Source organism: Poromitra crassiceps (assembly GCF_964638095.1).
Source record: "Poromitra crassiceps genome assembly, chromosome: 8".
In the NCBI taxonomy this organism is placed as follows: domain Eukaryota; kingdom Metazoa; phylum Chordata; class Actinopteri; order Beryciformes; family Melamphaidae; genus Poromitra; species Poromitra crassiceps.
Genome location: NC_139629.1, coordinates 1,364,920 through 1,389,919, shown reverse-complemented (window position 1 = coordinate 1,389,919; position 25,000 = coordinate 1,364,920). Strand labels below are relative to the sequence as shown.

At 44.0% G+C, this 25,000-nt stretch overlaps 2 protein-coding genes across 2 annotated transcripts in view; one reads left to right on the top strand and one right to left on the bottom strand.

Annotated features, from left to right (window-relative positions):
- The window catches only part of dnajb2 (DnaJ heat shock protein family (Hsp40) member B2), a 29,879-nt gene extending 23,736 nt beyond the window's left edge, over positions 1–6,143 (top strand). The window contains exons 9-10 of the mRNA XM_083640918.1: positions 4,764–4,832; positions 6,005–6,143. Of these exons, the coding sequence (XP_083497044.1) occupies positions 4,764–4,792 (29 nt within the window). The 3' untranslated portion in view covers positions 4,793–4,832; positions 6,005–6,143. The remainder of the gene's footprint in view (positions 1–4,763; positions 4,833–6,004) is intronic.
- A 6,738-nt stretch (positions 6,144–12,881) lies between these two features.
- The window catches only part of ptprna (protein tyrosine phosphatase receptor type Na), a gene marked incomplete at both ends in the record, with an annotated part of 52,220 nt that continues 40,101 nt past the window's right edge, over positions 12,882–25,000 (bottom strand). Inside the window, 7 exons of the mRNA XM_083641712.1 lie at positions 12,882–12,953; positions 13,336–13,409; positions 15,483–15,547; positions 16,434–16,487; positions 17,675–17,841; positions 20,756–20,875; positions 23,602–23,679. Coding sequence (XP_083497838.1) covers positions 12,882–12,953; positions 13,336–13,409; positions 15,483–15,547; positions 16,434–16,487; positions 17,675–17,841; positions 20,756–20,875; positions 23,602–23,679 — 630 coding nt within the window. The remainder of the gene's footprint in view (positions 12,954–13,335; positions 13,410–15,482; positions 15,548–16,433; positions 16,488–17,674; positions 17,842–20,755; positions 20,876–23,601; positions 23,680–25,000) is intronic.

Genomic DNA, 25,000 nt, shown 5'->3' with positions numbered 1-25,000 from the left:
GTGCTGCTCTGTGTCTGAGTGCAGCTCTGTGTCTGAGTGCTGCTCTGTGTGTCTGATTGCAGCTATGTGTCTGAGTGCTGCTCTGTGTGTCTGAGTGCAGCTCTGTGTCTGAGTGCAGCTCTGTGTGTCTGAGTGCAGCTCTGTGTCTGAGTGCTGCTCTGTGTGTCTGAGTGCAGCTCTGTGTGTCTGAGTGCAGCTCTGTGTGTCTGAGTGCAGCTCTGTGTGTCTGAGTGCAGCTCTGTGTCTGAGTGCTTCTCTGTGTGTGCTGCTCTGTGTGTCTGAGTGCAGCTCTGTGTCTGAGTGCAGCTCTGTGTGTCTGAGTGCAGCTCTGTGTGTGTGTCTGAGTGCAGCTCTGTGTCTGAGTGCAGCTCTGTGTCTGAGTGCTGCTCTGTGTGTCTGATTGCAGCTCTGTGTCTGAGTGCTGCTCTGTGTCTGAGTGCTGCTCTGTGTGTCTGAGTGCAGCTCTGTGTGTCTGAGTGCTGCTCTGTGTCTGAGTGCAGCGGTGAAGCGGGGCAGGGCTTCAGGGCTCTGCTGCCCGAGAGAGAAGAACAAACACACACAGAAGTATTAAAAAAAACAGAGACGGGGGCACCATTTGGACACCATCTTAGTTAAAATTGGCTAAGTAGGTGGACAGCGGTGTGTGTCACGATTGTGATGTCATCAGGGATGATGTCATCCGTGAGGTCACTTGAGCAATTGTGATGTCATCAGTGATGTCACACGAGCAACTGTGATGTAGTATGAGCCAATGGCGCACAGTTGCACGATGGCATCCAGGTGGGTGGGTGGTGTCTATCTGTCTGTCAGTCAGTCGGTCATGATTTTGGGAGCCCGCGATTTCCATAACTGCAGCCATGGCGCGTTATCCCCAGAGTCTCCACCCATACACACGCTCCACCCTACACACGCTCCACCCTACACACGCTCCACCCTACACACGCTCCACGCTCTGGTGTCTCTGAAGGCTCTGGTGTCTCTGAAGGCTCTGGTGTCTCTGAAGGCTCTGGTCTCTCTGAAGGCTCTGGTCTCTCTGAAGGCTCTGGTGTCTCTGAAGGCTCTGGTGTCTCTGAAGGCTCTGGTGTCTCTGAAGGCTCTGGTCTCTCTGAAGGCTCTGGTGTCTCTGAAGGCTCTGGTCTCTCTGAAGGCTCTGGTCTCTCTGAAGGCTCTGGTGTCTCTGAAGGCTCTGGTCTCTCTGAAGGCTCTGGTGTCTCTGAAGGCTCTGGTCTCTCTGAAGGCTCTGGTCTCTCTGAAGGCTCTAGTCTCTCTGAAGGCTCTGGTGTCTCTGAAGGCTCTGGTGTCTCTGAAGGCTCTGGTCTCTCTGAAGGCTCTGGTCTCTCTGAAGGCTCTAGTCTCTCTGAAGGCTCGAACAGCTGATTCACATCATTTTGAGGCAAAGCAGATGAGTCATTTGAACAACAATAATGGCCAACAGAACTCATTCAATACTTGTTTCTTTCAGCCATTGTGTTACTTGTTTACATGCATGCTTGCTGGTTGTGTTTCTGTGAGAGTAATCTCCTAAAATCATCTTAGAACTATAAAGCTGGATTTACAGAGGAACAGAAAGATGTCTGACCTTGTACTTTGTCCACGCTAAACCAGCACTGAAGATATCAAATCCTCCTAAGATCAGCTTCTCCTTTTCTATGTACCAACAGATGAAGTTTGTCTAATGACGAATACAAAATCACTTACTTAGCCTAACATTTGGCCTTACAATGATGTTTTTCTTAAAACAAGTAACCCGTAGTCGACCGCTGCACCTGCCGTTAGGCCTCTCCCTCCCTCTCTCCCCCTATAGTCCCATCATTAATTCCCAGCAACCCCCCTCCTTCTGCATCTTTGTTGATTGAATGTTGTTGTTTGCTTCCTGATTTTACTTCTGTCTTGTCGTTATTTACTATACGTATTTTATATGTGTTGCCTTGTGCTGACCTGATGTACTGTTTGTATTGTTTTTTACCCTTGCTGCGGCCCCTTGGCCAGGTCACCATTGTAAATGAGAATCTGTTCGCAACGGTTTTTACCTGGTTAAATAAAGGTCAAATAAAAAATAAAATAAAAGTATGGTTAGGTTTTTTTTTAGGGCTGCACCATATTGGAAAAAACTGACATTGAAAATCAAAGATAATGTGCTCAACTCCTGACTTTGTAGCAGGCTGTGCAAACTGGGTGCTGGATCCCCAAAAACAAAGTCTAATTCAAAAAATGGAAAGGACAGCACTCCAAGTTTAAAGATTTATTGCCATGCACACAATGGACGTTTCGAGTCAAAGCCCTTCTTCAGCGTGTGATGGCAATTACATACAGGTGATACACACTCTAATTAATTAGAGGCACCTGTGTATCACCTGGCTCGAAACGTCCATTGTGTGGCAATACATCTTTAAACCTGGAGTGCTGTCCTTTTAGTTTTTTGAAAAACAACAACATTGCAATATGTTTTTCTTCTATATTGCGATATGAAAAAATACTGGAAATTTCACCAAAAGACTTGAGCTCTATCAAGCCTTAGAAGGTGGCCTAGTGGGTAACCTGCATGGTTGAGGGAGTAGGAAGTGAGTGTGTTTTTAGCTGCAGCCTAGTCTGGGCACGCTTTACACCGCTTTTGGCCACGGGGGCGTAAACCAAGGAAACAACAAGTGCGGCAAAAAAAAAATCGTCTTTGTTGCCGTTAGCTTGACGTGGCGAGGTTACGTTAGCTAGAGCCTGATAAAAAAAAGCTTCTGTATTGGCTTAAAATATGTGATATTGTGAATCTGCGATGTTTCTACAAGAACTTGTTCAAAAACTTTGTTCGGTACGTCCATTTCTTATTCAGTTTCCCCTGCTTGTTTCCTGTCTAGGCCGTAAACAGGCCGAGTGACAAAATCCCTTGTAAACGGAGGCCAGGCTCTTTCTCGCCGAGAGCCTGGTGACGCGAGGTTAGCTGCAGCCAGGGTGAGTTGCAGGATGCTAAGTGAGTAAAGGTACTCTAGTTAGTAGGAAAAGAGCTTAGAACATAACAGAGAGGGCGTGCATTACTGTAGGCTATGAGTTGATGCATTACTGTAGGCTATGAGTTAATGCATTACTTGACATTGCACATTTTGCGATGTGACTATTGCACATGTGCACATTGCGATAACGATGCTGAAACGATATATTGTGCAGCCCTATTTCCAATGCAAATTAACTAATTGTTTTCGAGAATTGTCTTGAATTACAGTAAGTGACTGTCTTGATACTAGAGGGGTGATGGACCTCGGGACCTTTTCAAGATATGATCGCTTGTTTTAAGATAATTCTCAAAATTTATATTTTTTTGCACTCAAAGTGAAGAGATAATCTTGCCACTTAGGCCATGTTCACATTACAGGCAAATCTGATTTGCTGATAAAGTCATTAAAGGAGAATTTCGTTTTTTTTTTAACCTGGAGCCATTTCCTGGCATTAATTATGATTTGGCCACTCACCTAGCGATGTCTGCAGCGTTTCTGGGCGTCCTAGCGTTGTTTTGAGATCAATATCGTCCAAGTCAGTCGTAAAATGGAGTTGATTTGGGGCCAAGTGGTAGCCTGTATTTCCTGAAATAACGAAGGTTATGCCAAACCCCACATAGGTTACGCCAAACCCCACATAGGTTACGCTAAAACCACGACCGCAAAGCGTCCTGCCTGTATTTGGCCAGTCGACAGGAAAGTATCGTGGGACTTCACGAGACTTGGTGACCTAGATCACGTTTGAGGTAATTTGATCCCTGTGCACTCCAGGAAACAGCCTGGGGTGAAATAACACTCGGCTGGATGTTGACGGATCAGATTAGGGCGATATTTGGCGAAAAAGGGAAGAAAAATAGCTATTTAGATGCAGGAAATACAGGCTCACACTTGGCCCCAAATCAACTCCACTTTACGACTGACTTGGACGCTATTGATATCAAAACAACGCTAGGACGCCCAGATACGCCGCGGGGATCGCCTGGTGAGTGGACAAATCATAATTAATGGCAGGAGATGGCTCCAGGGTCGAAAAAAACGAAATTCTCCTTTAATCATCATTATCTTGATTGGTTTCCCAAATCTGATTTGGGAGTGTGTCCGCACTGTCACAAATCTGATTCTCAAGTCGGATCTGTGTGTCCAGACCTAAACAGCATATCTGCATGGGTTGCTATGGTAATGACGTGGGCGTCAGTAAATACGTACGTTGGTGAAGAAGAAGCATTTGTGGACGAGTTGCGAGTGACGGTCAAATCAGATTTGGTGGATCTGCGCGTCCGCACTGAAGTCACATCAGTCGAAAGCAGATTGGAAACTACCTCCATCTGTGGTTTGGGACAAGATCAGACTTGGAGCGTCCAGACTCATAAAACCAATTTGGATAAAGTCATTAATAGGTCGCTAAAGTTCACAAATCAGATGTGGCCTCCTAGTCTAGACTTGCGAGACCAAGAACTGTCAGGTAGATATTTATTCAAGCTGGTTATCCTGGCGCTGTGTGCTGCTATATCACAGATTTAAATGAGCAGCATTAGATCGTTGATCTTTGAGCGTGCACATTCTCTCCTGCTGTCTGCTGGTTTAGTTCTCATTCTATTCTATCTATCTCATTATCTGCTTATGCTTTGGCATACATGTTTGCCACCTGTACATTTTGTGACAGCTGCACAGGTGAAAAACAATAGCATATTATTTGGAATTTAAGTTGCAAAAAATGTTTTCTTCTTCTGTGGTGTCGGTGGTGTTTGTCTGTCTTACACTTCCTACTTCCTGTTTCAGACTCAGACTTCCAGGCCTTCACGGGCTAACCTTGGCTCGCGCTGCTCTGTGCCCTAACCACGCCCTGAGGTAAAGAACAAGTCTGAACCTCCACCATCAATCAGCTCATCAGTCAACCTCCCCCCCTCCCTCCCCCGACCCACCTGTAGGTCACATGATGCCTAAAGGCCCAAAGCAACGCTTCACTTTGCTCTTCTAACAGTTGTAGTTTTTGGACCACCAGTTCTAACAGTCACACTCTCAACTATGATGTTGCTGCCTTGATATATTATTTCCATTGATTTGAGGGCAAATGCTTCTAGCACACATTCAAACCAAGAAGACAAACAAGAATACAGTACTGCATGTATCAAAATAAGGTATACGTTTTTTTTTTATAATAATGAAAAGCAAAGCTGTATAATTTTAGTTTTTGACTTATTTTATTTTAACAAAATATTTCAACATTCAATAGTTTGTAAATATTAGGAAAAACATGTAATAATACATTGAGTATTAATAATGTATATAGCATGTATACCTAGCTTTGATATTGTTATTTTTGTTTGTCATCTTATGCTTATTTGTCGTTATTGATAAAGGTATAACTTATCAATTAAAGCAGCTACGAGCAAGATTTTCGATTGTTATTAAACAGTCTAAATTTAATATCAATGCCTCACATCTTACCTCAGATAGACGTAGAGTAAACGTAGACCAACGTAGAGTAGTCTCGCTTGAACGCCGAGTGAATCGGCCAGTGTTGTCTTGATGATTAGTCTGTCTGCGGCCGGGGCAGATCAGGAAGTGAAATGCGGCAGCCACTTCGGCCATAACCACAAAATAACAAAATAACTTCCAAACAAACTGTTAGAATATAAAGAGAGATGTTCGTGAGGGTAGCAAGCCCCTGGATGTAGCGAGCATGGCGTTCTCCTTGTTTATGGTCTGTTGCTAGGCAGAGCAAAATGGTTGAAGGCAGGCAGCTGCCGTAAACCATTTCGTTTCACTTCCTGGTCTATCCGGCCCGCCGGAAGACAGACACAAACTGTATAATCATCAAGAGAGCAATCTCCGATTCACACGGCTTTGGTCTCAGCTACTATTATAGGTAAGATGTGATGCATCAATATTACATTTAGACTGTTTAATAACAATCGAAAATCTTGCTCGTAGCTGCTTTAACACAAGTAACACTTTTGCTACATTATAGACCTTGCTGTGGTAATGCTATGCTTATCCTTGTACATTTACTCCTACAGGTCAAAGGTCAATCCCCCATGATGCACTTGCCACTTGTCTCTCTGCCCACCTGGCTTCTACCTGCTGAATGACACTTTATGTTTCATTTGAATTTCATTTGAAAAAAAAAAGAATCACAGAAACATGATGTATTTTGTATGTAGCTGTATGTGTGTGAATGCGAGTGTGTGTATATAGCTCATACTGGAAAGAAAGACTGGCATCTTTGTATTTTGAAACTCTGAGAACAGCAGTTCTAATCGTCTCTGCATTAAATAATGATGTTTCAACTGGATGTTTACTACCATTGTGTTCTGGGAAACCAGTCCACACACAGATATGGAACTGATTGTTGTAAATGATCACTGTACCGCTACAGTAATTACCCGGCTAGGAGTACAGACATATACAGTATATCCCTGTAAGTGGGAATATATGCAGAAGGCAAAAAGGAAATGCCCCTGAAACATTTAAAGCAAAAAAAGTAAAGCTCCTGTGGACTTACTGTCTGTCAGCCTACATTAAGATGTCTGTCAGCCTACATTAAGATGTATGTCAGCCTACAGTAAGATGTCTGTCAGCCTACAGTAAGATGTCTGTCAGCCTACAGTAAGATGTATGTCAGCCTACAGTAAGATGTATGTCAGCCTACAGTAAGATGTATGTCAGCCTACAGTAAGATGTCTGTCAGCCTACAGTAAGATGTCTGTCAGCCTACAGTAAGATGTCTGTCAGCCTACAGTAAGATGTCTGTCAGCCTACATTAAGATGTATGTCAGCCTACAGTAAGATGTCTGTCAGCCTACAGTAAGATGTCTGTCAGCCTACATTAAGATGTATGTCAGCCTACAGTAAGATGTCTGTCAGCCTACAGTAAGATGTCTGTCAGCCTACAGTAATACAGTATGTGTGTCAGCCTACATTAAGATGTCTGTCAGCCTACATTAAGATGTCTGTCAGCCTACAGTAATACAGTATGTCTGTCAGCCTACATTAAGATGTGTGTCAGCCTACAGTAAGATGTGTGTCAGCCTACAGTAAGATGTGTGTCAGCCTACATTAAGATGTCTGTCAGCCTACATTAAGATGTATGTCAGCCTACAGTAAGATGTCTGTCAGCCTACAGTAAGATGTCTGTCAGCCTACATTAAGATGTATGTCAGCCTACAGTAAGATGTCTGTCAGCCTACAGTAAGATGTCTGTCAGCCTACAGTAATACAGTATGTGTGTCAGCCTACATTAAGATGTCTGTCAGCCTACATTAAGATGTCTGTCAGCCTACAGTAATACAGTATGTCTGTCAGCCTACATTAAGATGTGTGTCAGCCTACAGTAAGATGTGTGTCAGCCTACAGTAAGATGTGTGTCAGCCTACAGTAAGATGTCTGTCAGCCTACATTAAGATGTCTGTCAGCCTACAGTAATACAGTATGTCTGTCAGCCTACATTAAGATGTGTGTCAGCCTACAGTAAGATGTGTGTCAGCCTACAGTAAGATGTGTGTCAGCCTACAGTAAGATGTCTGTCAGCCTACAGTAAGATGTCTGTCAGCCTACATTAAGATGTATGTCAGCCTACATTAAGATGTCTGTCAGCCTACAGTAAGATGTCTGTCAGCCTACAGTAAGATGTCTGTCAGCCTACATTAAGATGTCTGTCAGCCTACAGTAAGATGTATGTCAGGCTACATTAAGATGTCTGTCAGCCTACAGTAAGATGTATGTCAGCCTACAGTAAGATGTCTGTCAGCCTACATTAAGATGTCTGTCAGCCTACAGTAAGATGTCTGTCAGCCTACAGTAAGATGTGTGTCAGCCTACAGTAAGATGTCTGTCAGCCTACATTAAGATGTCTGTCAGCCTACATTAAGATGTGTGTCAGCCTACAGTAAGATGTGTGTCAGCCTACATTAAGATGTGTGTCAGCCTACAGTAAGATGTCTGTCAGCCTACAGTAAGATGTCTGTCAGCCTACATTAAGATGTATGTCAGCCTACATTAAGATGTCTGTCAGCCTACAGTAAGATGTCTGTCAGCCTACATTAAGATGTCTGTCAGCCTACATTAAGATGTATGTCAGCCTACAGTAAGATGTCTGTCAGCCTACAGTAAGATGTCTGTCAGCCTACAGTAAGATGTGTGTCAGCCTACAGTAAGATGTATGTCAGCCTACAGTAAGATGTCTGTCAGCCTACAGTAAGATGTCTGTCAGCCTACAGTAAGATGTGTGTCAGCCTACAGTAAGATGTATGTCAGCCTACATTAAGATGTATGTCAGCCTACATTAAGATGTATGTCAGCCTACATTAAGATGTGTGTCAGCCTACAGTAAGATGTATGTCAGCCTACAGTAAGATGTATGTCAGCCTACAGTAAGATGTCTGTCAGCCTACAGTAAGATGTCTGTCAGCCTACATTAAGATGTATGTCAGCCTACATTAAGATGTCTGTCAGCCTACAGTAATATGTCTGTCAGCCTACAGTAAGATGTCTGTCAGCCTACAGTAAGATGTCTGTCAGCCTACAGTAAGATGTCTGTCAGCCTACAGTAAGATGTCTGTCAGCCTACAGTAAGATGTCTGTCAGCCTACAGTAAGATGTCTGTCAGCCTACAGTAAGATGTCTGTCAGCCTACAGTAAGAGGTAAGAGGTAAAAGGTGGATAATGCCCAAGAAAAGATGAACCCCTGAAATTAGTTTATTGAGACAAAAGAAGCATCATGAAGAACACAATCTTAGCAGCACACCGGCTATGCCTGTGTTATGTACGTAACTATCCCACTGCTGCATTTTCTTCTCTTAGAAAATGATGAATGAAGACACAAATAATAAAGCCTTTCTTGCTGCATCACATCACACATTTATTCAGGTCAAGTCAAAAATACATTTTTATAGTTATTTTCTATCTGTCTGCTACATACATAATCACATGAATTATTTACATTAATCACAATGTTATACACTGAATAAGACAAAGACAGAACCCAAAGAACGTGTGTGTGTGTGTGTGTGTGTGTGTGTGTGTGTGTGTGTGTGTGTGTGTGTGTGTGTGTGTGTGTGTGTGTGTGTGTGTGTGTGTGTGTGTGTGTGTGTATGTGAGAGAGAGAGAGAGAAGGCGATGCGGACAGGCTGGTCAGTGTACACAGTGTGTGTGTGTGTGTGTGAGAGAGAGAGACAGAGACAGGCTGGTCAGTGTACACAGTGTGTGTGTGTGTGTGTGTGTGTGTCTGTGTGTGTGTGTGTGTGTGCGTGTGTGTGTGTGTGTGTGAGAGAGAAAGAGAGAGATGCACAGGCTGGTCAGAGTACACAGTGTGTGTGTGTGTGTGTGTCTGTGTGTGTGTGTGTGTGTGTGTGCGTGTGTGTGTGTGTGTGTGTGAGAGAGAGAGAGTGAGACGCACAGGCTGGTCAGAGTACACAGTGTGTGTCCATTACAAAATGATCAATGCTAAAGCAAACAATCATGTTGTCAAGGCCTTGTGAATAAAAACCTGCTAAAAAAATCAACACAAACACTTGAGCAGGTTTAGAGCAGGTAGAGCAGGTTTAGAGCAGGTAGAGCAGGTTTAGAGTAGGTAGAGCAGGTTTAGAGTAGGTAGAGCAGGTTTAGAGGAGCAGGTTTAGAGTAGGTAGAGCAGGTTTAGAGTAGGTAGAGAGTAGGTAGAGCAGGTTTAGAGTAGGTAGAGCAGGTTTAGAGTAGGTAGAGTAGGCTTAGAGCAGGTTTAGAGCAGGTTTAGAGTAGGTAGAGAGTAGGTAGAGCAGGTTTAGAGTAGGTAGAGAGTAGATAGAGCAGGTTTAGAGTAGGTAGAGCAGGTTTAGAGTAGGTAGCGCAGGTGTAGAGCAGGTTTAGAGTAGGTAGAGTAGGTTTAGAGTAGGTAGAGCAGGTTTAGAGTAGGTAGAGCAGGTTTAGAGAAGGTAGAGCAGGTTTAGAGTAGGTAGAGCAGGTTTAGAGAAGGTAGAGCAGGTTTAGAGTAGGTGGAGAGTAGGTAGAGCAGGTTTAGAGTAGGTAGAGCAGGTTTACAGTAGGTAGAGCAGGTTTAGAGTAGGTAGAGCAGGTTTAGAGTAGGTAGAGAGTAGGTAGATCAGGTTTAGAGTAGGTAGAGCAGGTTTAGAGGAGGTAGAGTAGGTAGAGCAGCTTTAGAGTAGGTAGAGAGTAGGTAGAGCAGGTTTAGAGTAGGTAGAGCAGGTTTAGAGCAGGTTTAGAGTAGGTAGAGCAGGTTTAGAGTAGGTAGAGAGTAGGTAGAGCAGGTTTAGAGTAGGTAGAGCAGGTTTAGAGTAGGTAGACCAGGTTTAGAGTAGGTAGAGCAGGTTTAGAGTAGGTAGAGAGTAGGTAGAGCAGGTTTAGAGTAGGTAGAGCAGGTTTAGAGTAGGTAGAGAGTAGGTAGAGCAGGTTTAGAGTAGGTAGAGCAGGTTTAGAGTAGGTAGAGTAGGTTTAGAGTAGGTAGAGCAGGTTTAGAGTAGGTAGACCAGGTTTAGAGTAGGTATAGAGTAGGTAGAGCAGGTTTAGAGTAGGTAGAGTAGGTTTAGAGTAGGTAGAGCAGGTTTAGAGTAGGTAAAGCAGGTTTAGAGTAGGTAGAGCACGTTTAGAGCAGGTATAGAGTTGGTAGAGCAGGTTTAGAGTAGGTAGAGCAGGTTTAGAGTAGGTTTAGAGTAGGTAGAGCAGGTTTAGAGTTGGTAGAGCAGGTTTAGAGTAGGTAGAGCAGGTTTAGAGTAGGTTTAGAGTAGGTAAAGCAGGTTTAGAGCAGGTAGAGTAGGTAGAGCACGTTTAGAGCAGGTATAGAGTTGGTAGAGCAGGTTTAGAGCAGGTATAGAGTTGGTAGAGCAGGTTTAGAGTAGGTAGAGCAGGTTTCTCAACATTTTTGGACTTGTGACCCCACTTTGACATCACAAAAATCTAGGGACCCCAGACATTCAAATAAGGTAATATCATCAGTGATGTCACATGTATGCTGACTTTTTATTCTGACTTTAATCTGAGAATTCTGACTTTTTTCCCTCAGAATTCTGACATTAAAATCTGAATGCTGATCCCCCCCCCCCCCCCCCCTCCGATTTCTGACTGTAATCTCAGGATTCTCAGAATTCTGACTGAGACTAAAAGAAAAAGGGGGGGGGGAACAAGTGGCCTAATCCTCTTTGGTTTGGTTTGGTTTTAAATTGTGTGTGGTGTCAAAAACAACAAGTGAGCTCATTTGAATTCCAGGTGCCTCCATTTAGGGTCGCGACCCCAAGGTTGGGAAGCACTGCACTAGAGGGAAGTAATGGAGTGAACATAATGAACCAACTCACAGAATGAGCGTGGATAGAAATGTGGAAATTAACTTAGAAATTTGATAAACTTGATGAGGGTTTGAACATTAAACACATCATCTGCCTTCTGAGCAAATAATCTCGGAGGCTTTTCAATAAACTACCAACTTCCCTCTCAGTGACATACTGTATATATCTAAGCCATCGTAGGTAGACCTAGCCTGGTAAACCAGCCGGTCACGAAATGAAATGCGAGTTCACGTGACTGGCTGGTTTACCAAGCTACGGTAGCCTAGCTCCAGACCTTTCAAAGCCACGCCCACTCCACAGTTATAGATTTGGCTGTTCTTGAAGAAGAGGAAATTAGTTTATGAGTTGACGATTCAGTCTGAATATCAGGCTAAGGCCTTGGCCACACTGATCCGTGGTGTCTGTCCGTGTGCGTTCATTTCTCTGTTCACTTCCATTCATTTTCAATGACAACTGTGCGACTGTCCGTGGAGCACTCAGAAGCGTACGTATCCAGAAAATTTGCATACGTTTTGATGGACAGAAAGTTGAAGAGGGATGAACTTTTTCTGGATGGACGTATCGGATGGTCGGATAGTCACTGTCCGTTTAGCCAATCAGAGTCGAGGTCTCGAAAGGAGGCGTTCCGAGATTTGTTTCAACTTTTCAAAGAAGATGGCCGAGGCGGTGAACGAGGCTATAAGGGATTCCCCAGCAAAATGAGTAAAATTGTGTGATTTCACTAGGATTTCAGTGACTAGAAGTTAGTCCAAGGGGAGAATGTAGTGCATATACCTCTCTCCAGTTATCTGCACATGATCTACCCCGGCGCTTTCGGCGAGGGGTTTGACGTAGACTCAGTTCTCATGCATCGGACAGACATCTGTCCGTTCAATAATTCTGTCCATTTTCTGACGGATCAGTGTGGCCAAGGCCTAAGGCTCAGGTAGACCAGCCATACAATGACCATTTGAGAGAATAATGCTAGTCACAGCATTATGTCCAATACAATTGTCAATGCACATATTATGCAAAGATGAATTCAGATGGTAGTCGGATGGAAGACAAATGTAGATCTGCAATTTTGCCTTTGCCAGCGTATGGAATGTCTGTTCTATCCTTTCTGTGTCCCACATGGATCCCTGTTCTGCGGCAATCAGGCAAAAAGCTGAAGAGGAAATGATGGCTGGATTCACACAGGCACAATATATCAGCCCCCTGCCCCCCCCCCCCCCCCCCCCCCCCCCCACCACCACCACCACCACCACCACCACCACCTCCATGCCCCTCGAAGATCAAAGGAAGAGATCTGTTGGGAAAAGGGATAAAGGCCAGACTCTGTTGCTGTTTAGATCCTGCCGGGAATGATTTCATGACTTTCATCAAACTGAAGAAGTTCCTCAGATCCAGAAGACCTACAGGCCAAGGAGACGGGAAACGACTGCAGTGTGCTGAAAACCAGAGCAGTGAGTCTTCAGCTTGTTCTGTGTTCTGTGTGGCCAAGTATACTGTACACCATTTGATAGTGTACATATGCGCGTCCTTATGAGTGTGTATACTGTATTTGTGTGTGTGTGTGTGTGTGTGTGCGTGCGTGTGTGTGCGCACACGCGCATCTGTGTGTGTCTTCAAGTGGTGTCGCTCACTGTGGCAGGGCCTTTAAGATGGCATTCACCTCCTCAGCCACTGCTGTCAATGCAAACTCAAAGTGGTCCTGAACAGGAGGAGAGAGAGAGAGAGAGGGGGACGAAAAGAGAGTGTGGGAAGAAGAGAAAGACATGTTTGAGTGAGAGGAGACAAATAGGAGGATGGAGAGAGGGAGAGAGTTGGGTTGGGATGGTTCGGTTGTCCAACCTACATATCACAGAGCAGACACACATGGCTCACAGTAACCTAACACTGCCAGATGGGGGCGGTATTGTTTTCACAAATGGATTATCTGCGAGAATTAGGTTTTGTGAGATAATCCAGCTTGCTTGCAAGGTTAGGCTCACAAGTGCATATTCTGGCTTCCTTTACACACACACACACACACACACACACACACACACACACACACACACACACACACACACACACACACAAAGTGATGGTACCTTAGTGCAGACCAGGCCAGGTCTCTGGTCTCTGATGTGCTCCAATGTGGCTGCGATGTCAATCTCCTTCACTCCTAACATCAACAACAGCAACAACAACAACAACAATGACAGGATCACTAACAACATCATGGCAACAGCAGCTGAGAACCTTGTATGGAAAAAATTTAAGTTTCCATTCAACACTTTCTGCGGTTTCGGATGTGTTTTCTCGTTCAAGCTTTCAGTTCAAACAAAAAATAAAAACACCCAAGATCAGATTCATCTAACATCAGTGATTTGTTATCATCATTAACATTTGCCAAAGATGCTAAGAAGCAGTTTCTCATTCAACTGTAGTGCCCGAGAAATACATATTTTTCTGCAAGAGTCTGCAGGCATAAATTCTGTAACTCTAAATATGATCATTGCCAAGGCATCCATGCATCACTGCATGGGTCGAGTGATTATGATTATTATACACTTTGGGAAAACTATATACTATAAACCTCATCCATTATCATTGATATATTATTACCTAGAAAATAGGGGTGTCACAATATATCGTCCCACGAAATTTCGCGATAGTAAAACGTCACGATATGTATCGTTGAGATGAAATCTCATATCGCAAAATTTTTTTTTTTTTTTTTTTTTTTTTTTTCAAAAAATAGACTAAGAAACGTCTTTGTTTGTTGAAGTTCAATGTGTGGAAAGTAGTTCAGTTGAACAAGTCTCTGAAGAGACACATGAGAAGTTATACAGGAGAGAAACCATTCAATTGAGTTTCTGGCAAAACTGTTTACTTGACAGGAAAAACTGAAGATGCATAAAAAATAGATTAAGAAAAGTCTTGTTGTTTGAGTTTGAAGAAAAACTGAAGATGCATAATGAGAATTTATACTGCTGAGAAACCTTTTAGTTCAAAGTAAATCTAAGTGACGGTGTAACTCATTCTATTTCAAGATAAGCCTTATCTCCAATCTCATGTTTTTTCTAGTTGTTATTGTAATAACAATTTCCCACAACAGCATGTTTTGTATTTGTGCATTTCAAATAAAATACTACTTTTCCAGTCATATATTGTCATTATTCAAGTTTAAAAAAATATTGTTAAAATCGTATCGTATCGTATCGTTATCGTGAACCCAGTATCGTGATACGTATCGTATCGTGAACTGAGTGTATCGTGACACCCCTACTAGAAAACAACAAACAAGAACGTAAATACATGTTTCGGCAGAAAAAATGTGTCCATCGCACTCTTTCCATACTGTACAAAAAGTAAAAACCCTTTATTGTGCATTGCAGACAGACACTTCATTGAGCAAACTCCTGAATACAGTTTTTCCTTTAATGTAATAATCCAGAAATGCTTGGGTATCCACCTTATTTTTGAATTCCCCACTGTAAAATAATTATGGGTACAAGGTCCGGTTTAACGTGACTTGATTGTTGCAGCTTCCATTTCCTCGTTATTAACGACTCGTTAAAACTCCGACGCTGGGAGGTTCTGCATTGTCACAATAAATAAGACCGGTTTGACGATCTATTTGAGGGAATGTAATAATTGTATCTATCACATCTGCTATTTCTGTTGCTATTTGAGCAACTCTGGATAGCCTATTTATCGATGAGATTTTTGCCAAGCTGGACCTGATTAGTGATTTGCTCCGTTCGCCTGCAGCTTTGAAACATTACAGACGCGTGTCAAGCTGTCAGCAACCAGGCTGGGAGGATTTTACACCGGAAGAAGCACCCATCAGGCATCATGAAAACCTCTGTTGTGTAATCATGCAAATTATTCTGCATTCTTTGACTGACACAACATATCAAAGATTGCCAAGTTTGACATGTATTATTGATGACATTCTGCAAGCACCAAATATACTACATTGTGACTGTAGCACCCTCTGCTGTTCACAGCTGGTAAATCATCAGTGTACACCAGTTTACCCTGAAGCTCAAATCAACGTGTACTTGTATTTATTTTGGCCTGTAGTGCACTGTTCAAACGTTTAACCTGGATTATACCTTATGTATCTGTCTGTGTGTATGTGTGTGTGTGTGTGTGTGTGTGTGTGTGTGTGTGTGTGTGTGTGTGTGTGTGTGTGTGTGTGTGTGTGTGTGTGTGTGTGTGTGTGTGTGTGTGTGTGTGTGAGACTCACCCTTGGCCATGCGGTTCAGCACCATGTCAATGAGGATGTAGGTCCCAGTCCTGCCGGTGCCGTCGCTACAGGCGAGAGAGAGATGAGAGAGGACAGTGTCAAAGCTCATTGATTTCAAAAGCGCAGTCACAAAACAGGGTTCTGTGAATGTTTTTTAAGGGGAAATTCAGTCCCTCTCAATTTGTGATTTTAGAGGCGTTTCAAAACTTCTCTTACAGCAAATAAAATAAAATAAAGTTCACATTTGGTTTGAAAATGAAATATATTGCATTTGCAAATTAATGCAGGATATCTTTCTTTTTGGTTTTTGGTTTCCTTTTTTGCCTATGGACAAAATTATTATTTTATTTTATTTTATTTTTATTGACTGACAAATTTCAGATTCAGATGTATTTTATTCATGCATCAGAAAAGGAACATGCTGATTCACAGTTGAGTACAGTACACAACATGAAAGGGATTCCATTTACACCTGGCGTTAACATGCGTTTTCTGCCATCAGATTGCAATCTGATTGCAATCTTATGGCATGAATGGTTGTCCTCTCAATCCGCATAAAGTTGCTGTATCCATATTGAGAGGACACATCCATTTACACTTGTGTTCAATGTGTACACAATGCATCCCTGACCACCTCCGGAGGTGGTTTGGCCGATCAGATTGCAATCCTTCTTCAATGCGTTTTGGGGGTGTTTACAATCTGATTGCAATCTGATGGCAGAAAACACATGTGTAAATGGCCTCAGGGAGACCCCAAAGAAGCAAGAAATGAGACAAGTAACTATCAATTACACATAATGTGGACAGTAATTTCTTTCTTCATTTTTTTTGAAAGATGAAAAGGACTGTGACATTTTAATGAAACCATCAATTTGTCCCCCCTAAAATGGATCATAGTGTTTGGTAGTGAAGCAGACCGACAGTTCAGTTGTACTGTACTGTAGGTTTTACCTGCAGTGAACGATGATGGGGCAGGAGCGACCTCTGTAGCATTTATTTACCTTCCTGAAACACAGGAACAAAGGGTGGCAGAGAAGGAGAGGAAGAGGAGGAAAAATATCAATCATAAGTGCAGCTATGAGCAGTAATCAGTGTTGTGCTTTCTAATGCGTACAACACAAAGACAAGGCAACGAGAGGAAACCCGCTAAGGAGGGGAGATTAAAAAAGGAAAGAGGACATGAAAGAGGAAGGGACAAAATAGGATCAATACTGGAGGGCGGGAAGAGAGGTTAGAGAGATTATGTAAATCAAGAAATGGACAAGATAAGAAATGAAGGGATAAAGAAAGAGAGAAGAGAGGAGAGGATGGAGGACAGGCAGGAGAAGAGGAGGAGGAGGCAGAGATTCACTGTCCCTCTTGCAGCAGCCTGACAATGTCATTTTTGTGACTATGCAACTGGAGCCAGAGTTTAGCTGCAAAGCACACACATGACAAATACAAAGCCATCAACCTGCACACTGAGAGAGGGAGAGGGAGAGGGAGAGAGAGAGTGAGGGGAGAGAGAGGGAGGGGGGGAGAGAGATGGAGGGGAGAGGGGGGAGAGAGAGAGGGGGGGGGGGAGAGGGGAGAGGGAGGGGAGAGAGAGATGGAGGGGGAGAGGGGGGAGAGAGAGAGGGAGCGGATGGAGGGGGGGAGGGGGGAGAGAGAGATGGAGGGGGAGAGGGGGGAGAAGCGGAATGTGCAGCATTTGTGCCTTATGGTGGACAATGAAAGACAAGGTTTGGGGAAATAGAGAGTAGCCCACGAGTCACTCAGGGCTTTATGAGGTAGTACAGTGGTTCTCAAACTTTTTCACGCCAAGGACCCCTAAACTGACAAATTATAACACGGACCCCCATTTGATAAGATTTGAGATTTGAGATGTTTTATTACAGAAAGTGTATGAAGCCCATGACCAAAATAGTCCTACAGTATTCTGTCATTGTGTTACTTTACAGTATTCTGTCATTGTGTTACTTTTGGATGGAATTATAGTGAAAATAAATGATGCCCCTTTTGGCTGGGGACCCCTGGACCCCGCTTTGAGAACCACTGTGTTAGTATTGTGTTGTGTGTGTCCATGTGTGTGTGTGTGTGTGTGTGTGTGTGTGTGTGTGTGTGTGTGTGTGTTTGTGTGTCCGTGTGTGTGTGTCTGTGTGTGTGTGTGTGTGTGTGTGTGAGTGCGTGCGTGTGTATAGTAAGTAACCTACCTGCGGAAGTCGAGCAGCGGTCGTGTGGAGGTAGGGATGCCGTCGGCCGGCCAGCTTAGCAGGTGAAACTGGGTCACGGTCCTGGTCTCCTGGGTCTGAATGTTCTTCAGGTAGAAACTACGCACCAGGAAGTCCTTACACCAGATATGTTCTGACACCAGGTTGACCTGATGGAGAGAGATAGAGGGAGGGAGAGAGAGAGAGAGAGAGAGAGAGAGAGAAGGAGGACCGCAAAAAGATGGAGAAAGTGGGGAATAATGAACAAATATCAACCAAAAAATATTCTGACTAGACTTGTGCCGATATTTCCCGCAGTAGGCTATGGGATATCCCGGCCATCGCCCCCCGATTATTGCTTAGATCACAACAGTGCTACTAGCAGTTAGATAGTAAAATGAAAAAGAAAACACTGTTGTAGTGATTTAGTTTTTTAAATCTCAAGTAGGTTCCATTCTCCACAATCAGCCTGTGTTCCTGGAAATACCACTAATTTTCTTTCAAATATACATACTACAGCAAGCGCTGGGACGCGTCATCAGTGATGTTAGCTGGGGTCGTGAGGTGTTTCGGGTCTGTCAACATCATACACCCTCGCCCAGTAGACCCAGCCGAGGCCGATTACGACCCCGACTCGCGTCCCAGAAGCAGCCGCTCACGGATCAGCCTTCCTACTCTGTCTGCAACGTTGCCCGCGGAAGGTTTGATCATGCCCAATCCGCTGCAATAGAGTTAGTGCTACACCGCAGTATTGAAAGACCTTCGGTTCATAGAGGTCTAAGGCCCTGTGGGGTGATTCCAGGCCGGGCACCTCCTTCGTCTCACCAGAACCTCCCGTGGAAGAAGGCAATCCTACCATGCCGTACCATGGGCAGAGAGGACGCCTCAAGAAGGCCTGTGCGCTGCACGTCATTCGCCTGCGCCGAGCACCTCGCTCTAGCCTGAAGGACCCCAGGCCACGCCGATCTTTGCGCAGATTTTCAGGAGGCTGATCCATAGCATTGTGGATTTCTCCCTCACGAGAGAGCCAGGCTGGGGTGCTAAACCCATCCCGTACCGGATGCCGTCTCTCCGGCCGTCAACTGTCTCTCCAGCTTGTCACCAAACTATACTTGGTTGTCACCTAGTCTATTCCTAAGTGTCACTGGCCAGGGGGAGCCAGGATTTTAGTTTCAAATATACATACTACAGCATGCGCTGGGATATATATATATATATATATATATATATATATATAAATATACATACTACAGCATGCGCTGGGATATATATATATATAAATATACATACTACAGCATGCGCTGGGATATATATATATATATATTTATATATATATATATATATATATATATATAAATATACATACTACAGCATGCGCTGGGATATATATATATATAAATATACATACTACAGCATGCGCTGGGATATATATATATATATATTTATATATATATATATATATATATATATATATATATAAATATACATACTACAGCATGCGCTGGGATATATATATATATATATATATATATATATATATATAAATATACATACTACAGCATGCGCTGGGATATATATATATATATATATATATATATATATTTATATATATATATATATATATATATATATATATAAATATACATACTACAGCATGCGCTGGGATATATATATATATATAAATATACATACTACAGCATGCGCTGGGATATATATATATATATATATATATATATATATATATATATATATATATATATATAAATATACATACTACAGCATGCGCTGGGATATATATATATATATATATATATAAATATACATACTACAGCATGCGCTGGGATATATATATATATAAATATACATACTACAGCATGCGCTGGGATATATATATATATATATATATATATATATATATATATATATATATAAATATACATACTACAGCATGCGCTGGGATATATATATATATATATATATACATACTACAGCATGCGCTGGGATATATATATATATAAATATACATACTACAGCATGCGCTGGGATATATATATATATATATATATATATATATATATATATATATATATATATATATATATATATATATATATATATATATATATAAATATACATACTACAGCATGCGCTGGGATATATATATATATATATATATATAAATATACATACTACAGCATGCGCTGGGACGCGTCATCAGTGATGTTAACTGGGGGCGTGAGGTGTTTCGGGTCTAATGAGTAAATTACACAAATAGCCAGTTTCCTCCTGTGTTGAATATTGAGATCACACTTAATATAATTTAGAAGAAATACCACGAATAAAAGAAAAACCCTGATTTAAAAAAGAAAAACGCAAATGATTTTTTTTTTACATTGCCATAATTTGTCGGAACAGCATTGCGATATTACATTTTTTATATCGCCCGTGCCTAATTCTGACAGCAGGGATGCTGCACTTTATGGCCTGAATGGTTGTGCATTGTTGGAAAAGTATCAGAAATGATCACACTACATGCTGTGAAGTTAGGAATAACAGGGAGGTGTTACCTCATACATGTGATAGAGAGAGGTTAGGAATAATGGGGGGAAGTGATCTCATAGATGTCATAGAGAGAGGAAGTGTACTCAGTGGTCCCCAACCACCGGGCCGCGGACCGGTACCGAGCCGCAACGCATTTGGTACCGCGGGCCGCGAGCCTGGTCCAAAAAATTTTTTAAATTTTTTTTTTAAATTGACAACCGGTCCGTGACTTTTTTTTTCCATCTACCTACCGGTCCGCGGCACAAAAAAGGTTGGGAACCCCTGAGTTAACTCATAGATGTGATAGAGAGAGGAAGTTAACTCATAGACGAGCCTTTGTAACAGGGGGGAAGTTACCTCATAGATGTGACAGAGAGAGGAAGTTAACTCATAGATGTGACAGAGAGAGGAAGTTAACGCATAGATGTGACAGAGAGAGGAAGTTACCTCATAGATGTGACAGAGAGAGGAAGTTAACTCATAGACGAGCCTTTGTAACAGGGGGGATGTTACATCATAGATGTGATAGAGAGACTAAGTTACCTCATAGATGTGATAGAGAGAGGAGCCTTCGTCAGGCCAGTATCGTTCGCACTGTTTCTCTCCATCTTCCACCAGAGCCGTCATCATCACTATCACTGTGCAGCCATTCTCCCACACCATCTGGGATTTGAACGCACGCACGCACACACACACACACACACACACGCACGCACACACACACACACACATACACACACGCGCGGACGCGCGCGCGCACACACACACACACACACACACACACACACACACACATTTATTCTTTTTCTTTTACAGATTATGAAAGTGCAGATTGTAACATTTTAATGTTCGTACTCCTAAAAGCAACATTTCCCTTTCACCAGAGCGTGTCACAAATGGTTTTAATTAACAGTGATACTCAACCCGAGGCTCTAGAGCCACATGCGGCTCCCTAAGGATAGTTTTGACTCTTTTAAGTCCTACTTATAAATAAATAAAAAAATTAATACAAATCTAAAATAAATAAAGGGAGGAAAGGGACTTTTTGGGATTGTGGCTCTTTCAACAATGTTTTTTTTGTCAAGGTTGCATGCCAAAATGAAAGAAAAACTCACTAGGAGGAGAATGTGGAGAGAGAAACAACGTGCAGGGACAGAGAAGAAGGGAAGGTGTACTGACGTGGAGGAAGTCAAGTCAAGTCAAGTTTATTTATATAGCCCTAATTCACAAGCATGTCTCAGAGGGCTTCACAGAAAGTATGTCTAGCTGATTCTAGCTGACACAACAAGAATATACAGAATAAAGATAACATTTGAACAATTGATAATATAGAAAATATAGAAATGAAGAGAGAGCAGAGGAGAGAGCAGGAGAAGGGGGAAGAGCAGGGGGAATGTGAGAGAGTGATGGGGTGGGGAGGGAATGGGAGATGTTGGAGGGTATAGGAGGTGGGGAAGGAGCAAGAGGAGAGAGCAGGAGAGGGGAAGGGGGGGTGTGGGGGAGAAGAGAGCAGGGGGAGGGAGGAGGTGGGGAGAGAATGAGAAATATAGACGCACATCTTGCAAACGGACATATGTCAATTTCTAAGCAACCAAACTAAGCCTAATTTAATTGGCTGCAAGCCTTTAGTAGTGAGTCCTTTTGCCAAATAAGCACATGTTCACATATAGAGCTTATGGGTGCCTTGTTTTAGGGAAGAATGGGTGGCATGCTTTGAATAGTGGCGAAATACTAAGAGCATGGGTGCCATGCTTTAAATAGTGGCGGAATATTGCCATGCTATGCCATGCTTTAAATAGTGGCGGAATATTGGAGGGGATAGAGTGGGTGCCATGCTTTGGAGTAAAATGTGTACTATGCTTTGGAGTAGTGGGGGAAGGGGGGAAGAGGAAGAACACCGGGAAGAGGAGAAAGCAGGAGAGTGGAGGAGGGAGGGAGAGCGGGGGGATGTGAGGGAGGAGAGGGGGGAGGTGGGGAGAAATGGGAAATGTGGAGGAGGAGAGAACAGAGAAGGAGAGGTGGGAGGGTGCAGGGGAGGGAGAGCAGGGGTAATGTGAGAGGGAGGAGGTGGGGAGGAAATGGGAAATGTGGAGGAGGAGGGAACAGAGAAGGAGAGATGGGAGGGTGCAGGGGAGGGAGAGCCAGGGTAGAGGTAGGGTCTAGGGTTGGGGGAGGGGAGGGGGTAGGATACGGGCCCGGATTAGGGCGAGGGTGGGGTGAAAATGGGAAATGTGGAGGAGGAGAGAACAGAGAAGGAGAGGTGGGAGGGTGCAGGGGAAGGAGAGCAGGGGGAATGTGAGAGAGGGGAGAGGACAGAGAGGAGGAGAGAACAGAGAAGGAGAGGTGGGAGGGTGCAGGGGAAGGAGAGCAGGGGGAATGTAAGAGAGGGGAGAGGACAGAGAGGAGGAGAGAACAGAGAAGGAGAGGTGGGAGGGTGCAGGGGAAGGAGAGCAGGGGGAATGTGAGAGAGGGGAGAGGACAGAGAGGAGGAGAGAAGAGAGAAGGAGAGGTGGGAGGGTGCAGGGGAGGGAGAGCAGGGGGAATGTGAGAGGGAGGAGGTGGGGAGAAAATGGGAAATGTGGAGGAGGAGGGAACAGAGAAGGAGAGGTAGGAGGGTGCAGGGGAGGGAGAGCCAGGGTAGAGGTAGGGTCTAGGGTTGGGGGAGGGAGTAGGATACGGGCCCGGATTAGGGCGAGGGTGGGGAGAAAATGGGAAATGTGGAGGAGGAGAGAACAGAGAAGGAGAGGTGGGAGGGTGCAGGGGAAGGAGAGCAGGGGGGAATGTGAGAGAGGGGAGAGGACAGAGAGGAGGAGAGAACAGAGAAGGAGAGGTGGGAGGGTGCAGGGGAAGGAGAGCAGGGGGAATGTGAGAGAGGGCAGAGCAGGAAGTGGCAGGGATTCAGGAAAATAGGGGAGAAGAGGAGAAGGAGCAGAGGGGGGGAGAAGGAGGAGAGAGCAGGAGAAGGGAGGGGGGGGCGGTGGGAGGAGAAAGTGGTAATTGTCAGCCCATTCAATCGTCGTTATCAGCGTCTTATCACCCCATTCATATCGGCCAGTAGGGCCCTACTGACCTGCTAGTAGGCGCAGAAGGTCGTTATCAGCGATTCGTTATCAGGAGAGGTTTCCGTTTTCGTATTTTAGCGCGTTTTGTTGCTTAATTCTAACGCTAAACCTAACCCTAACCCTAAGTTGTTTTATTTGCCTAAATATAAAGTTGTTTGATAACGGCCATTGCAACCTACTGAAACCTCCTAGCAGGTTTATCAGCGATAGGAATGGGGCTGATGACGAACCTACTGAATCTATGGGTGACAACAGTCAGATGGGGTGGAAGAGGGGAAGGTGGAGAGAGGAACAGAGAAGACAGAGAAGAGGGGAAGGTGTACTGACCTGCCAGAAATCAGCCACAGTATGAGACAGTGGTCCCTGTGTAGCAATGTAAGCTGGTTGGCGAGGGTCATGGTCAATCTGTGAGTTCAACAGAGAAAAGACACAGATACTGTATATGAATTAGGCCAAGAAACCCCAAACACAAAGTGTGTTTTATGAGGGGACTTAAATAGTCTGAGGGGGGATCAAGATTCTCAGGAATGTGAAGGAAACCTTGTATCTCCAAAAAAGCTATTTTCCACAAGTAAGAAAAAACATTCCCATTTTAACATAGTTTAATAGTAATAACAACATTAATAACCAGTCATTTAAAGAGCATGGTGCAGGTTAGAGACCACTTTACATTAATATGTGGGGATTTTATGTAGCAATTAGGATCCTCTTTTGTTTTTTGTTTTTTCATAGCTGCATCTAGCCTGGTTTTTGTGAAGCATCTGGCACGCGCACATAAAAACCTGCAAATCGAGCAATAACACCTGTGATGTTTTTAATAAACAATAACAATAAACGTTCCCTCGGATCATTACCTCCGTACGCCCACTGTCTGTCCCGGTCTGTCCGTCCGCCAAGAGGCCGCTCGCTGCACTACATCTCCCCTCTGGAGCTAAAACTCCTCTCCTCCTGACCTCCAGCGAGCTGCACTACATCTCCCCTCTGGAGCTAAAACTCCTCTCCTCCTGACCTCCAGCGAGCTGCACTACATCTCCCCTCTGGAGCTAAAACTCCTCTCCTCCTGACCTCCAGCGAGCTGCACTACATCTCCCCTCTGGAGCTAAAACTCCTCTCCTCCTGACCTCCAGCGAGCTGCACTACATCTCCCCTCTGGAGCTAAAACTCCTCTCCTCCTGACCTCCAGCGAGCTGCACTACATCTCCCCTCTGGAGCTAAAACTCCTCTCCTCCTGACCTCCAGCGAGCTGCACTACATCTCCCCTCTGGAGCTAAAACTCCTCTCCTCCTGACCTCCAGCGAGCTGCACTACATCTCCCCTCTGGAGCTAAAACTCCTCTCCTCCTGACCTCCAGCGAGCTGCACTACATCTCCCCTCTGGAGCTAAAACTCCTCTCCTCCTGACCTCCAGCGAGCTGCACTACATCTCCCCTCTGGAGCTAAAACTCCTCTCCTCCTGACCTCCAGCGAGCTGCACTACATCTCCCCTCTGGAGCTAAAACTCCTCTCCTCCTGACCTCCAGCGAGCTGCACTACATCTCCCCTCTGGAGCTAAAACTCTCCTCCTCCTGACCTCCAGCGAGCTGCACTACATCTCCCCTCTGGAGCTAAAACTCCTCTCCTCCTGACCTCCAGCGAGCTGCACTACATCTCCCCTCTGGAGCTAAAACTCTCCTCCTCCTGACCTCCAGCGAGCTGCACTACATCTCCCCTCTGGAGCTAAAACTCCT